This window comes from Pyrus communis, chromosome 9 (assembly GCF_963583255.1).
Source record: "Pyrus communis chromosome 9, drPyrComm1.1, whole genome shotgun sequence".
NCBI lineage: Eukaryota > Viridiplantae > Streptophyta > Magnoliopsida > Rosales > Rosaceae > Pyrus > Pyrus communis.
The window spans coordinates 2,093,967-2,108,009 of NC_084811.1; the positions used below are offsets into that span (position 1 = coordinate 2,093,967).

Here is a 14,043-nt window from a genome sequence, read left to right on the forward strand (position 1 = left end):
TCATGTATGTAAAGAATATTCGTTATTTCATATTATACATACATTTTCCAAGCAATTAACCATAAATATTTAAAATAATAATGTAGCTAATTAAGCTAACGTGGTATATTACAAAGAAGAGCATCCTCTATGGATTCATTTTGTAAGGATCCTAATGATTCTTATATTCTAACCGTTTATCGTATATCATGCGGTTAATATTTTTCAGGTACTATTTGTATTTAATTTTAAATAAAAATAGGTTAAATAATCTAACTGTACGATGTACGATAAATGGCTAAAATGCGGGGATTTCTAGATCCCTACAATTTGGATCCGAATGGGATCCAAATCCTATCTATACATGAAGGGATATTTTGTGTGATCTATATTTCACATTGTATTTAAACGATCTAAACGTGCACACGCATGCAAAGGCGAATGCACATTAGGACCAAGTGATCTCAGAATCGTTTGAAGTCTAGAAAATATACATGTGAACGTCTTCCAACGACCCTTCATTTATTTAGTACATGTCTTTTTATACCCACCAAGTGTTTGATGTAATGTCTGTCATGCATATCTTGACAAGTTGCGCTGACATTACTTGATAAATTCTGTCGATATCACTCATTAGATTGTTTCGACATATATCGATATGTGTTGACATCTACGTAACATAGTTTAGCTGATGACAACAGACCCATTAGTGTTCCATGAAGTACCTCAATAAATAAACTAAATTTTTTTACATGCTTCTCGCTTTGTTTCTGTCTAAAAATTTGAACTTTTAACATTGAAACTCCCCAAAATCCAAATCTTGAATGTGTCACTGCACGTATGTATGTGTAATTGAGATTTTAATAATGTTGCAATGAGATGGTCAGCACTCAGCCGCAAGCATATTTACCCAAGAAATTGTTGATAAATTTATCCAAAGTTGATACCTGATCGTGATATACTATTTGATTTATGCATGCTTCATTCTGGTGACGCTAGCTAAACCGCTGTAAGAAGTCTTGTCTAAATAATTTGCTGTAGACTATTATCCATAAACAAATTGAAGTCAACTTCGATGAAAAAAAGAAAAAGAAAGACATATTGGAGTCGAGTCATTAAGTTTATCCACAAGTACCTTGCTTCCCACACGCCATACAATTTAAATTTTCCAAAGTCTAACTTTGAAGAAGAAAGGAGGAGATTGACTACTCTTACCACCAGCGTTACGCATAACATTTAACTGTCAGCTACTACTTATATAGATTTATGTAGGAATTTACAAATCTCGCATCAACGAGAACTATTAGATACAAGAATCGAACTTGAATTGCGGTTAACCACATGCACGCTCTTACCAACTGGACCAACCCTCGTAAGCAATTTCAACAATTCAGTTTGATTTGGTTCAATTCCATTTAGTCCTCAAACTAGTAAACCAATTTATTTGATGAGTGTTTTTATTTGGTTATTTGTCTTCATAAACAAATTGAGCAAATATTATGTGTCATATCATTCTCACTAATTTGGTTTAGAAAATTAGTAATTCATGAAACATTTTCTTAAAATTTAGGAAATTATTTTAATTTTATTTCTTCTTTATTATTTTTTTGGTATGGAGGATTGTTGTTGAAGTTGGAGTTAGGTATAGACTGTTCATCTGCTTTTGATTATCCTTTGTGCTTGCTCACCTAAAGCTTCATTTTCAAGACTTGTGAGCAATGGTAGATCGATGAAATATGGGGTTCAATAAGAATAGCGAGCAAAAAAAAAATTTGGGCGGAATGGAAAGTAAATTAGGATTTTATCGAGTCTTGGTAGGCTTGAGATCATTTGTCAATTCCTATTGCACACATGTCAACATCTTTCGCGCAAGCATGTCTTCTGATGTTAATAGTTTTTGAGCAAGCTTGCCCACATATGCCAGTATATGCCGAGTGAGCATATCGACAGATGCCTATACCAATACATACAAAGGCATAAGACTAGCAACTATCATGCCTAGGAACCATAAAGGCAGTTCAAAAAGCAGTTGGATGACAGCTTTCAAGAGCATCTTAGATTTTTAAGGGCAGTACCCAACTCTTGCACGAAGGATTTCTGAGTTTGTGGAGGTCAAGTGACCCACCTTGTCCCGAAGTGAATTTGCCCGTACTTGTGAGGACCTCTTTTGTATGAAACTTCAGATTTATCTAATAGTGAATAAACTTTAGATTATTTCTATTTACCGAAATATTAGGAATAATTTAAACCCATAAGTTTATTCACCATTAGATAAATCTGAAGCTTCATGCGAAAGACGTCTTCAAAGGGCCTCAAATTAGGAGAGCAATCCTAGTACTTAGGTGAGCAGTCTTGGTACTTCACACGTTTTGTTGCTTCTTATAATTAAAGTGTTTTCCCAACATGAAGAAAAGAAATGATCAACCCTACATTAATAGTTAAGCCAAAAAAGTGAACTTTATTAATAAATACCAAAACGGAAAGGGATCCTCTCCCGATATTTTCACCAAATCCATCAATTCGGGTCCTGAAATTTGATCCAACGGCTAAAAACAGGAGTCTCCTTTAAAAATTATAATAATTTTAACGATTAGATCAAATTTCAAAGCGTCCGGATTGGTGGATTTGATGGATTTTATGAAAGGGATCCATCCCTTTCCTACTAAAATGCAGGCGAGTGAAATTCCTTCTCTTAACTTTTGTATTATTCTTTATAAATAAATATAAAAAAATAACTTTTGTTTTGACAAAAAATAAAATCTTTTATATAAATTAACTAAATTATAGAAATGAGGATTTAAACTTGAGACAAAGGGCAGTACCATATTGCCAACTCTACTAAGCTGCAAAGTACAAAAAATATTAAGATTTAATTCACCTTATTTTAAAAGCATAAAATATTGTCATTTAGTACTACGGTTTAAGGGTATTTTCTTTACTCGTGAGTAAGAGGTCTTCTGTGATTCGCCAGAGGTGCATTTGAGGCTTAGCCCATTCATATTGATTATTAAAAGAAAATTTCAAAAAATATTAATTTCTTCATTCTTAATATTAAAACTATTTTATGACTTAAAAAAGTATTTTTAAAAATGGGTTTGACTCCTCAAAGAAGTTATTCCTCAAAATATTGTGTGGCCGATTTACAGAATAATAGAACAGTTTATATAATAATTCATTTTGTAAAGATATTTTTACAAAAAAAAAATTAATTAAAAAATCGTTGAGCCAATTAATTTTAACAAATAGATAGATGGTTTGTAATGTTTTTACGAAATTCATTCAGATGTTTTTATACAATTCAATAACTGAACGATCTCATAATTTATTAGTTTTTTGCACATATGATCTTTACATAGTTATTTACAATATAAACGGTTCAGATTATAAGTACGATGTCTCGTAAATCGACCACGTAGGAAATTCAAAACTTCTACTCACATTGAGAAGCTAAGTTAATTTTATTATATTTGTCCGTGATTTTTATTGATTTTCCATTAAAAAAAAGGACTTTTCTTTCATTATTTGAAAACACTTGTGATAAATTTCATACAATGATAGTTTAATCGAACTCCCCTTCTCTTTCGACCAAAAAAAAAAAAACAATTGAACTCCCCTACCTCTTGATGTGTACTAAAAAAAAAAAAAAAAAAAAAAAAAAAAACAGAGTAAATAATGAAACTTCGAGGAAATTACCCATCTAACATACGCGTTCGAGAAAATTTCCGGATAAGGCAGGAACACGTATAAAGCACCAATTTTGCATTCCCCTTATATGTATATGCAAGAAACGATCTCACTGCCTATATATATACATATATGCGCATCGCAAAGAATCAAATACCATAATCCTCAGGGTTTAACGAAGCTTAATCACGCAAAATCTCCTAATTAGCAGACTGATTTTGCGATTAACAGTCGCAACCTGCTTCCAGGGTTCTCGAATTTCAAAGACACGAAGAAAGAGGAGAAAGAGAGAGTACGGATAAAGGTTTGGGATTTTTGATTGAAAGGGATGGGAGGATGCTTTTCGGACGTGAGGGGAGGCAAGGACGCCGTGGGCGGGGCCCTGCCACGGCCCACCGAACCGAACGCCAAGAACGACGGCGCTCACAACGATGCCATTGAATTCTTTTACAGGGAGCATGGTGCTTACCCGCTTTTTACGCAACTCGAGGTACAACTCCAGCACTGCTTCTGCAGTGTGATCGATTTGCCTTCAAATCCCCACTCCTCCAACCTTTGAATTTTTTAATTTCTTTGTTTTTCTGGAATTTCTATTTCATTCTTTTCTTGGAATTTCTTATTTAATTTACATATATATTGAGTTTTGCGAAATTTACATACATACATATATATATATATATTAGTTATTAGTTATTTTGGCTATAAATATAACCTTACAAGATCTTATTTTATTTTATTCATATTTTGAGTTTTGCAAATATTATTTTGTAGTTGTATTTTGAAAATATTATTTGTCTCAATTTTTGTTTTTTTTTCTTCTTTTTATTGCAAATGTTTTTTTATTCATTGAGTTTTTTAGCATTACGAAAATGTCTCGTTTATGACTGAAAGATCACAAATTCAAGTTGTGGAAACTTGTTTTGTTGTTGTACGGTTTCTACTGCTAGGTTGCAGAGAAAATTGAATAATTCAGCGGATTTTACTATTATATTTTTGTTGTTGTAGAGTTTCTGCTGTTAGGTTGCAGAGAAAATTGAAAAGTTCAGTCCATTTTACTATTATATTGTTGAAGTCTTGAAGATGAAGTTTCATTCATAGTTCATTGCAAGGTGGCGTGTTACCATGTATCCACAATATCCATTAAAATGCCAAGCGTCACAATACCCACTCATCCAAATGTTGGTGAGACTCTTGTGTTAGGCGGTCTGAACACGTCCGTTTATTAACGAACACATCACGCGTTATTGACTCTTAATATATCATCCAAACGCATTATGTGAATATGCTTGTTAGTGAAATTATTTAAGTGAAAAATAAACAGTTATACGCTTGTTAGTGCAAACATCTTATTGAGTGATTGGACAAGGCATGAAATCTGGCAGCCTGAAATAAGACTTCCCACAATATTAAGGACCCAAAGTCATATTTGGTTTACAATGTGTTCCAAATGTTTGACCAAAATACTAAGTCAACTTTATGTGTATCATGTTTATTTGCATGCATGTTTCACAAGTGATTGGTGTGTTACGTGAGGCTGCATGTTGATTTGAGGGTCTCACAAACAGGACATTAGCAAGATTCTCATTTTTTTTTTTTGTTATGCCAATGCTGACTTGGGGACCATCAGACAAAACCTTTTTTACAATGTGATACTTTGCTGGGTCCAAACTCCAAAAGCCTTGATTCTTTATTTCCTCCGGCTTTTCTCTTTCATCTTTTGTCTTCTAAAACCAAGTGCAATGGTGTATTAGGAGTCACACAACTGACGCCACTTAGTGAATTAGGCTTGGTTGTTGTTTTGGTTGTTTTGTGTTAATGTTTTTCAATTTTTTGCTACAGTTATCCTTTTCAGCATCCAAGCTGCTTGATCTTGATGTGACTTCAAAGGTATGTTATCCATGTCACCTTACTTGTGATAACATAGCAGTTAAAATACTGGTTAAGTTTTATCTAAGTAACAAAGTTATTGTAACAGTGTCATCTATCTGACCGCTACGAGTTTACTATCGAGGCTAAAAAATTCTCTGGTTTTCTTTCAGAGTGATCCTATGGTGGTTGTATACCTCAAGAAGAATGATGGAAAGCTAGAGGAACTCGGGAGAACTGAAGTCATACTGAACAATTTAAATCCGGTATGGATACAGAAAGTTTCAGTAGCTTATCAGTTCGAGATGGTGCATAATTTGATGTAAGTTCCTCATATTTTCTGTAGCACCTATGTTTCTGAAGATATCTTTGTAGTTTATCAGACGTTTGCTTATTTTCTTTTCTTGTGTTCTCCTCCAAGATTCCGTGTCTACGATGTTGATACACAATACCACAATGTACCTGTAAAGGTATGACGAGACTTCTTTGAATTTTTAGCGTTTTCTTTTAGAACGAAAAACCTAATACAATTCATGTGTTAACCTTCTTATTTTGTTGCCTTGCAGACTCTGAATTTGAGGGATCAAGAGTTTCTTGGAGAAGGCAGTTGTGTCCTTTCAGAGGTAATTCTTTTGAAATCTGTTCAGCTCATATATTTTCATTGAGCTGGTGTGATATGTATTTTAATTAATACTTCGGGTTATGTGTTTCTTTTCATGTTTAATTTTCAATGTTAATAGTTACTGCACTGCTCACCATTGATGCAGCTAAGGAAAGATATCGATATAGCTTGTAGTGGTTTCCTTTATTTAATCATATGCAAAACCATCGCCCAAAATGTATTGAAATCAGTACCTAATTTATAGTTTGCCGTGTACTTGTTCTCTTTTCTGATGGCAGATTGTGACTAAACAAAATCGAAGTCTAACGTTGACTCTGAAAGGCAAAAACGGACATGGAGGTTTGAGAAACTTTGGAACACTCACTGTGCATGCCGAGGAAACTATTGCTTCTAGGAGTGCTGTAGAGATTAAATTCCGCTGTGCCCACTTGGACAACAAAGATCTCTTTTCTAAAAGCGTAAGCATTTCAAAGAAGCTTCGTGGGATCTTTTAATTTGTATATACAAATTTCCTATATGTATGATTCTTAGGTTTCTTTTCCTGATTCTTCACTTCAGGATCCTTTCTTAAGAATATCAAGGACTGTTGAGACTGGGGGTTCTATTCCAATTTGCAAGACTGAAGTGGTGGATAACAATTTAAACCCGACCTGGAAACCATTATGCCTGAGTATGCAACAGTTCGGAAGCAAGGTAAGCTTGTGAATTATTGCTTGGTTACCCGTTAAATTAGAGTATATAAATTTTGGTAATTGACAAATACGATAAGAGAGATCATATAACTTTCTTCAATTTGATGCAGGACACCCCACTGGTTATTGAGTGTTTTGATTTCAACAGCGATGGCAACCACGTTCTTATTGGGTAATTATTGATTGGTTCCAACTTCTTTATTTTGTTACTTCTTGCCTGGAACACAAAAAAATGAAAGTTTTGAAATTAACCTCTATTCGTTTTACTCAGGAAACTCCAAAAATCAGTAGCAGACCTTGAAAAACTATTCAAAGAAAAAAGTGGGGTGAACTTTTTTATTCCATCTTCTCGTGCGGATCATGAAAAGGTATTTATTCAATCTTGCAGTCCAATTCCTTAGTATTTCATGTCAATTTGAATTTACTCACGTTTGCTTTGTAATATACTAACGTAGGTTTTGAAGGGTCAGCTATTTGTGGATCAATTTTGTGAGAAAGAACAATTCAGCTTTGTTGACTATATATCTAGTGGATTTGAGCTTAACTTCATGGTTGCAGTTGATTTTACAGGTAAGCAATGCCTGATAGTCTAGTAATTTAATTCAGTCTTCATTCTGCAAAAGTTCATGGGTTTGATATATTTTCTTGTTTCGAATATTAAATTTGGTCCAGGTTCAAATGGAGATCCTAGAAAACCCGAGTCTTTGCACTATATTGATCCTTATGGCCGGCTGAATTCTTACCAACACGTAAGCATGTGCTTCAATAGGGATAGTTCTATCTTATCCACCATATTCTTTTTGCAGACGTGTATTGAATTCGTACATAATTAACGTCATTTGTTCTCGAGCGTTTGTTGTTATGGGTACTTTTCTGTTCAATATTTAGCGAAAGCATATTGATTGATTAGATGTTGTCTGGTAAATCAACGATGTCATTTGCAGGCTATAACAGAAGTAGGACAAGTCATTCAGTTCTACGATGCTGATAAGAGTTTTCCTGCTTGGGGCTTTGGAGGAAGGACGGCTAATGGAACTGTATCACACTGCTTCAACTTGAATGGAAATGCAAGTGAATCTGAGGTAAAGGAGCAGTTTAACTCTTTGCAATGCTCTTTTACCCTTTGTTTGCAATCTCATTCAATACACCTGAACTATATTTTGTTTAACCATCTCAGTAAATTCAATTGTATTATTTATTTAACAGGTTGTCGGAGTTGAAGGCATAATGGCTGCTTATGCCAATGCTCTACGCAATGTTGCTCTGTCAGGACCGACGTTGTTTGGCCAAGTGGTTAACAGGGCTGCTGAAATTGCCGCCAGGTCCCTCTCGTCCAACAACAACAAGTACTACGTCTTGCTCATTATAACGGTAAGAGCACGACGAATTCAAATTGAATTTTTAACTCCTCGGTTCTTTGTTTTACCAAAAGTGATAATATAAATGCCATCTTGTTTTCTAGGATGGAATCCTCACTGACCTTCAAGAAACAAAAGATGCTTTGGTGAGGGCATCTAATCTTCCTCTATCAATCCTCATCGTTGGAGTTGGTAATGCGGATTTCAGACAAATGGAGGTAACACTTGTGTTTATTCAAGATTTTCACATACTGGTTTTTTATTTCTGCATATCATGAAGTTTCGTCTGAATATTTTGTATTTGGCAGATCCTTGACGCTGACAAAGGGCAACGATTAGAAAGTTCTACAGGTCGCATAGCTACGCGTGACATTGTCCAGTTCGTTCCAATGAGAGATGTGCAGAGTAAGTATCCATGACCTCCATTTCTCTTTCTAAACATCCATTGTACCTTTAGGTGCACGTCAACATCGTGTGATGCGAAGTTACTAGAACTGTGTTCAGATTTTCATTCAACCTGTATTAAATTGGCAATCGTTTATTTTTTCTTTTCTCGGGTCTTCTTTCGTATTTTAGCTGACAAAATCTGTGGGATTTGTTAACTTGTAAGCAGGTGGGCAGATTTCTGTTGTTCAAGGTCTTTTGGAAGAGCTGCCCGGACAGTTTTTGAGTTACATGCGTTCCATGGACATCAAGCCGCTCACCTTCAATGCCGCTGCCCAAGCATCATCTGCCTGACCGTCGACGGATTTCTTCTTTCGTTTTCAGTCCCGCCATAACACCGGCTGGCCGAAGAATAGCCTTAGAAATTCTATGACAAATATTAGCTAGTGATTAGTTAGTTGGGGGTGCTTTATGAAATCTTCCGGCACAAAACATGTTTAGTTAGTTAAGGATGGTTTTGGAATCCAAACATGAAGCAGTTAAAGCTCAAGCCGAATGATAGAGAGAGGCCACACTGATGCTAGGAGTTATCCGGTGTTTGCCCATGAAAGGGACCAGCACTTTTCCGGGAGTGAGGCCATCGTTTTGTTACGTTTTTGCGGAATTGTATCCAATATTTTTATTTCAGGTCAGGAGGCTCACAGCACTTTTCCAACCAGCTCAAGTGCATTCATCGGTTCTAGCCCCCCGTTCCCCTCCGGAAGCAAAAGCTCGGGATCGGGGAGTTCATGAAAGGGTGAGAGAATCACGGCCGCTTTCACAAAGGGATGCACATACTAGAGATCCTTATGCCCATACTGATGCTAGGAGTTATCCGGTGTTTGCCCATGAAGGGGACCAGCATGTTGCATACCGAGAAGTGGTACCTGCAAGGAGAGAGGAGACTTCTCATGATTTGTACCTAACTGAAAAGGAATATCGAGCTTATGGTCTTCGGGGAGACGGGAGAAATGTGACTTCTCATTCAATTACTTCTGCTAGGGAATCTCGCCGTAGGGAGTATGAAGGAGAGCATCTTCTAAGACAGACAAACTTCATTTACAGACATAATGTCCCTGCACATCGAGAGAATGTTCATTCTGATCGTCCTTACTTGAATGACACTCATACTATTGGCACCAGACGTGAGTTGCCACCTGCAACATCTGCTACTGCCTTGGATGCATATGCAAGGTGTTTGCTCCCTAAATTCGCTATGGGTCTCGCGGGCATGCCGGGAATTTACTCAAACATGAAATTGACGGGTGCGAGCATGCCACTACTAGATGCCGCTAGTAGACGGGTTTTGAATGATTGAGGTTGCGCCTGAGTTTGACTTTTGACTAAGAGATTGTGTCATTGAGTGGGAGTGGCTCAAATCAAGGTTCTTTCTTTGCCTTACATATAAGAACTTTACTTATATGGAGAAATGTAACAACAACTAAATGACAAGGTTGCTGGAAATGTAAATGATAGAGGAAAGTAAATGACTAGAAATGAGTTGTACATAAGCTACAAAGGAGATCGATATTACCGGATGAGTAGCAGAGCTAATAAACTAGACAAAAGATAGATTTTCTAAGGAATCTATTACTAAAAGAACTGGGATCTGGGATCTGGGCTGATTACAGCTTTTGGATGCAAATCTGACTTGAGAGCAGAGTTTGTATGTTTGTTTGTTTAATTGGTTGAGTGTCCATAATCCTTGTGCCGCCCCTTTATATAGAGATCTGAAAGAGCCGTCTTGTTGAGAACACCAATCCAGCCCGAATGCATTCCATTTACCAGCTTGCATGTGAAATTTTATTAAAAACGGCAACTTGCATTTCCATCACATGTTTCTAGCATATCTCCATCACTTGCAATAAACTAATAATAAATAAAAAAAACAAGGTGGCTTGTTTCCTCCATATGTCCACTTCCGTGTCTGCATATTGTCTTCCAATCCAAGAGCAAGCATTTGTTTTGGTTAAACAAAACTCTGGGCAAACCCCCACCACTCAAACAAAAAGGAAAAGACAATATTATAATCACTGGCAGAGCCAGGTTAAGGGTTGCCCTGGGCTGTAGTCCAGGTAGCTTTTAATGAAAAATAAAATTTTACATGTAATTTTAATTGATTTTTAAATGTAGCTCACTAAATATTTAGTTACTAATCTGAATTCTCTAGGTTTAACTATATAAAATTATGTAATATAGTTTACAAACCATCTCTTTTATCTTACATCATTTTTCTCATTGCTTCTTGTACATGTACAAGTTTGGATTTTTTAAATTTTAACATGTATTTGTTTACTTACAATTTTTTTTGGCTCACCTTTTGAATTAAACTAGCTGATATTATGAAAAATACGGTATCAAGTTTCTTTATTTATAAAGATTTAAATTTTTAAGCTAGCCCACCTGATAAAAAATTTCTAGCTCCACCATTGATTATAATGTCAAACTACCCCACTTACAACTAAATATCTTTACAAGTTAGCTCTCTTGCACAATAATCCTCTATATACCATATTTAGCCCGAAAGACCCAAATGTTATGTCAGGACCTTATTCTGTTGGTGGAAGGAGAAAGAACTACCTAATTGAGGCCGATCCTGTGCAAAGGAGAGAAACCAGCAACGGACGAAGAGACAGTTACATGATTGAGACTGATCCTGTGTACAGGAGAGAACCCGTTCGTCGTGTAGAGAGATTATCATTGTACTCGAGACAAGATGCTGCCGCTGCTGATGCTCCATTAGGTTATAACCGTACAGAAGCCTACCAGGCGACCAAGCCGGATCCTGTGCATGCACTAGTTTCATCTCGTTATGCTTTTGCAGGTTTCTTTTCTTCGAACCTTTTTCTTAACCGAAAAAAAACAAGAAAAATAAAACTTTGTATCAAATATTTAAACTTTCGGATCGAAATTAGGGACAAAGTCTTGAACTTGTTAACTGTTTCTGTTAAATGGTACCGCTGAAGGTTGACAGCATTGTCTTTGACAGAAGACAGTATGTTAGCTTTTGCCTTGGCAAGTTTGGGTTATGTAGTGTAGCTTTCTCTGTTTGATAAAAGGAAATGATTTTCGTGCACTCTTTTTTCAATTTTGCAGACCATTGCGGAGAGAAAATAAGTTTGTGGAAATCACTTCTTTTACGAGGAAGTGGGCTTTTTTGATACAAGAGTTTTAGCGGTGGACTTGATATCTCAAGAAAAGTCCATGAGTGGTATAGTTCTTCCCTTAGGCCAATAATTGTCACATACAAATAATAATCTCGATTTTGGTAAATGTTGTTACATTTACAAAGATTTATTTATATTTAATGTATACTTCAATTATTTAGTAATTATTGAACAGATGAAATTAATTTAGAAGGTGACCATGATTGTGCTATCTGTCCATGTCTAAAAAATATGTTGTTAAGATTTTTATGAATGAATTATGGTACATCTTAAAAACTTAATAATTACGTGTAACCGTAGGATGTTTGTAATTTTTTGTTTGACTTTTTTCTAAATTTAAAAAATTATTCTTGCAAAAATATCAAGAGCGGTTGGATTAGAATGAAAATTTGAAAATAACCTCTTATATTTGGTCACGTGTTGAGTGCATTGGAAGTAATCATTGTGGCGGGCCTCACACTCCCCTAGCTAGGTGTGCTTGACGTCAACACTATATATTTACATTTGGACTCATAAGTGATTGGTGCCATGACTAGTGAGCCTTGACGACCCAAAAACGAGTAGATGTGTGTTTTGGATTGAATTTGAGGCCTAGTCATGTCAATTTAACACAGGTGAAAATGCTCTACAATTCCCTTCCTACAATTTGCCGTGTGAATGAACTTGACAAACAAGGACGACATAGGAAGCATGCTCACAAGACACGAGACCAACTTTCATAACATTAAGTAATATTAATTATAGTATTTTATGCGTATAATACAACTGTCATATGAAGAAAAGAATTGTCATATGAAAAAAGGTTTACGCGCAAAATTTATATCATTGACAATAAACGTTCCTTTTCCACGAGTTTGTCGTTTGATGACTCACCACGTGTGACGTGCATGGGAGTCGTGCATGCAAATGCAGTCACAAGTTCGTTCACCAAGGAAAACACTAATCAATTCCGATGTTTGTTGGAATATCAACTTCAAAACTTACCCTCTATGTTTCCAGTCTTCCCAGCACATTCCTGCATCATAATCCTCTCTCTCTCTCTCTCTCTCTCTCTCTCTCTCTCTCTCTCAAATTTCCAGTCTTTCCAGGACATTCCTTCAAATATCATAATCCTCTCTCTCCCTGATCAAAATTTGCAGTCTTTGCAGGAACATTCCCGCCAATATCATAATCCTCTCTCTCTCTCTCTCTCTCTCTCTCTCTCTCTCTCTCTCTCTCTATGTGTGTATATATATATAGAGTCTTATCCAAAGGAATTCCCCAAATTTTATCCATATAGAGAACCTTATTCAAAAGTCCTCATTTATTTATGTCTTAGAACATGGTGTTTGTTAATTTTTTTTTTTTTAAACTCAATTAGATGTCTCAAATGCTATTTAGTTTTATGATATGATGATATTCCTTTTTACTAGTAAGTGAGAGGTATTACATTCGATTCTCGCGAAACACGAATTTGAATGAAAGTATTGCTAGTTCATTATGAGACTAAAAAATAAAAATAATAGATACTTCAAATATTTCTGATTTGACTAATATTTTGTAATGATGATCTACAAAGTGCAAATTAAAAAATAAACGGTTTGGACTATCAAAATTTGATAATGGATAGGCTTAATAAATGGGAATGGTTATTAGCACTCCAAAAATCTCATTCTACACTCCAAACTTTCTATATTATGAAAGAAAAATACACTTGTGAGAAGTGTAGAATGAGATTTTTGGAGTGCCAACAACACTTCCCTAATAAATAGTCCTCATTTTTTACCAAAAGAATAGAATTTTTTTTTTTTTTTTCTAAACGATATTATCTACACTAAATAGGAGATAACAGACTTAGCCTCATAGAGAGCTAGCAATACTATGGTTCGAATTAGTTTTTGACGATAATCAAACCTAAGACCTCTTACTTACAAGTGAAGTGAAAAAAATATCATTATATCGTAGTACTAATAAATCTTTTTATATAAAAGGTTTGTACATTTATATATGTATAATGGTAAGGAAACTCTCTTTAAAAGTGTTCATGGTTTGATTCATGTAATAATATTATAAAATATTATGTCAACACATAAGATGACAAAAATAAATGAAAAGTCATATTTTAAGAGAATCTTTTTAAGCATTTTCGATACAAATTTACTTCTTGGTGGGTTGTTGGAACTTGGACCGGTATCGTAAATTTCAATCAAAAAAGTGACATTGGCCTCCGCCTGGTCAGTCAATCGTCAACCCACAACCTTTTCCAGATGCAT

At 35.4% G+C, this 14,043-nt stretch overlaps 1 protein-coding gene across 2 annotated transcripts; it reads left to right on the forward strand.

The window, feature by feature from the left end:
- Positions 1–3,759: 3,759 nt before the first annotated feature.
- Positions 3,760–10,381, forward strand: LOC137745733 (protein BONZAI 3-like). Of its 2 annotated transcripts, none has more exons than XM_068485734.1 (16): positions 3,760–4,153; positions 5,503–5,550; positions 5,703–5,851; positions 5,951–5,999; positions 6,096–6,152; positions 6,430–6,609; positions 6,710–6,844; positions 6,954–7,015; positions 7,115–7,211; positions 7,299–7,413; positions 7,516–7,592; positions 7,788–7,925; positions 8,050–8,214; positions 8,306–8,419; positions 8,510–8,606; positions 8,812–10,381. In XM_068485734.1, exons 1-16 carry the CDS (start codon positions 3,992–3,994, stop codon positions 8,937–8,939), a joined length of 1,773 nt encoding a protein of 590 aa, XP_068341835.1. In that variant the 5' UTR covers positions 3,760–3,991; the 3' UTR covers positions 8,940–10,381. The 2 variants fall into 2 exon arrangements, with proteins under 2 accessions (XP_068341835.1, XP_068341836.1); XM_068485735.1 differs by having other exon boundaries at positions 8,815–10,381.
- Positions 10,382–14,043: the final 3,662 nt, after the last annotated feature.

What these genes read in the sequence shown, in the direction of transcription:
- LOC137745733 (XM_068485734.1), top strand. Translation starts at nt 3,992, where the DNA reads ATGGGAGGATGCTTTTCGGACGTGAGGGGAGGCAAGGACGCCGTGGGC. An exon ending in TGCAACAGTTCGGAAGCAAG is followed by an intron (nt 6,845 to 6,953) that starts GTAAGCTTGTGA and finishes AATTTGATGCAG; the next exon opens with GACACCCCACTGGTTATTGA. An exon ending in TCCAATGAGAGATGTGCAGA is followed by an intron (nt 8,607 to 8,811) that starts GTAAGTATCCAT and finishes TTAACTTGTAAG; the next exon opens with CAGGTGGGCAGATTTCTGTT.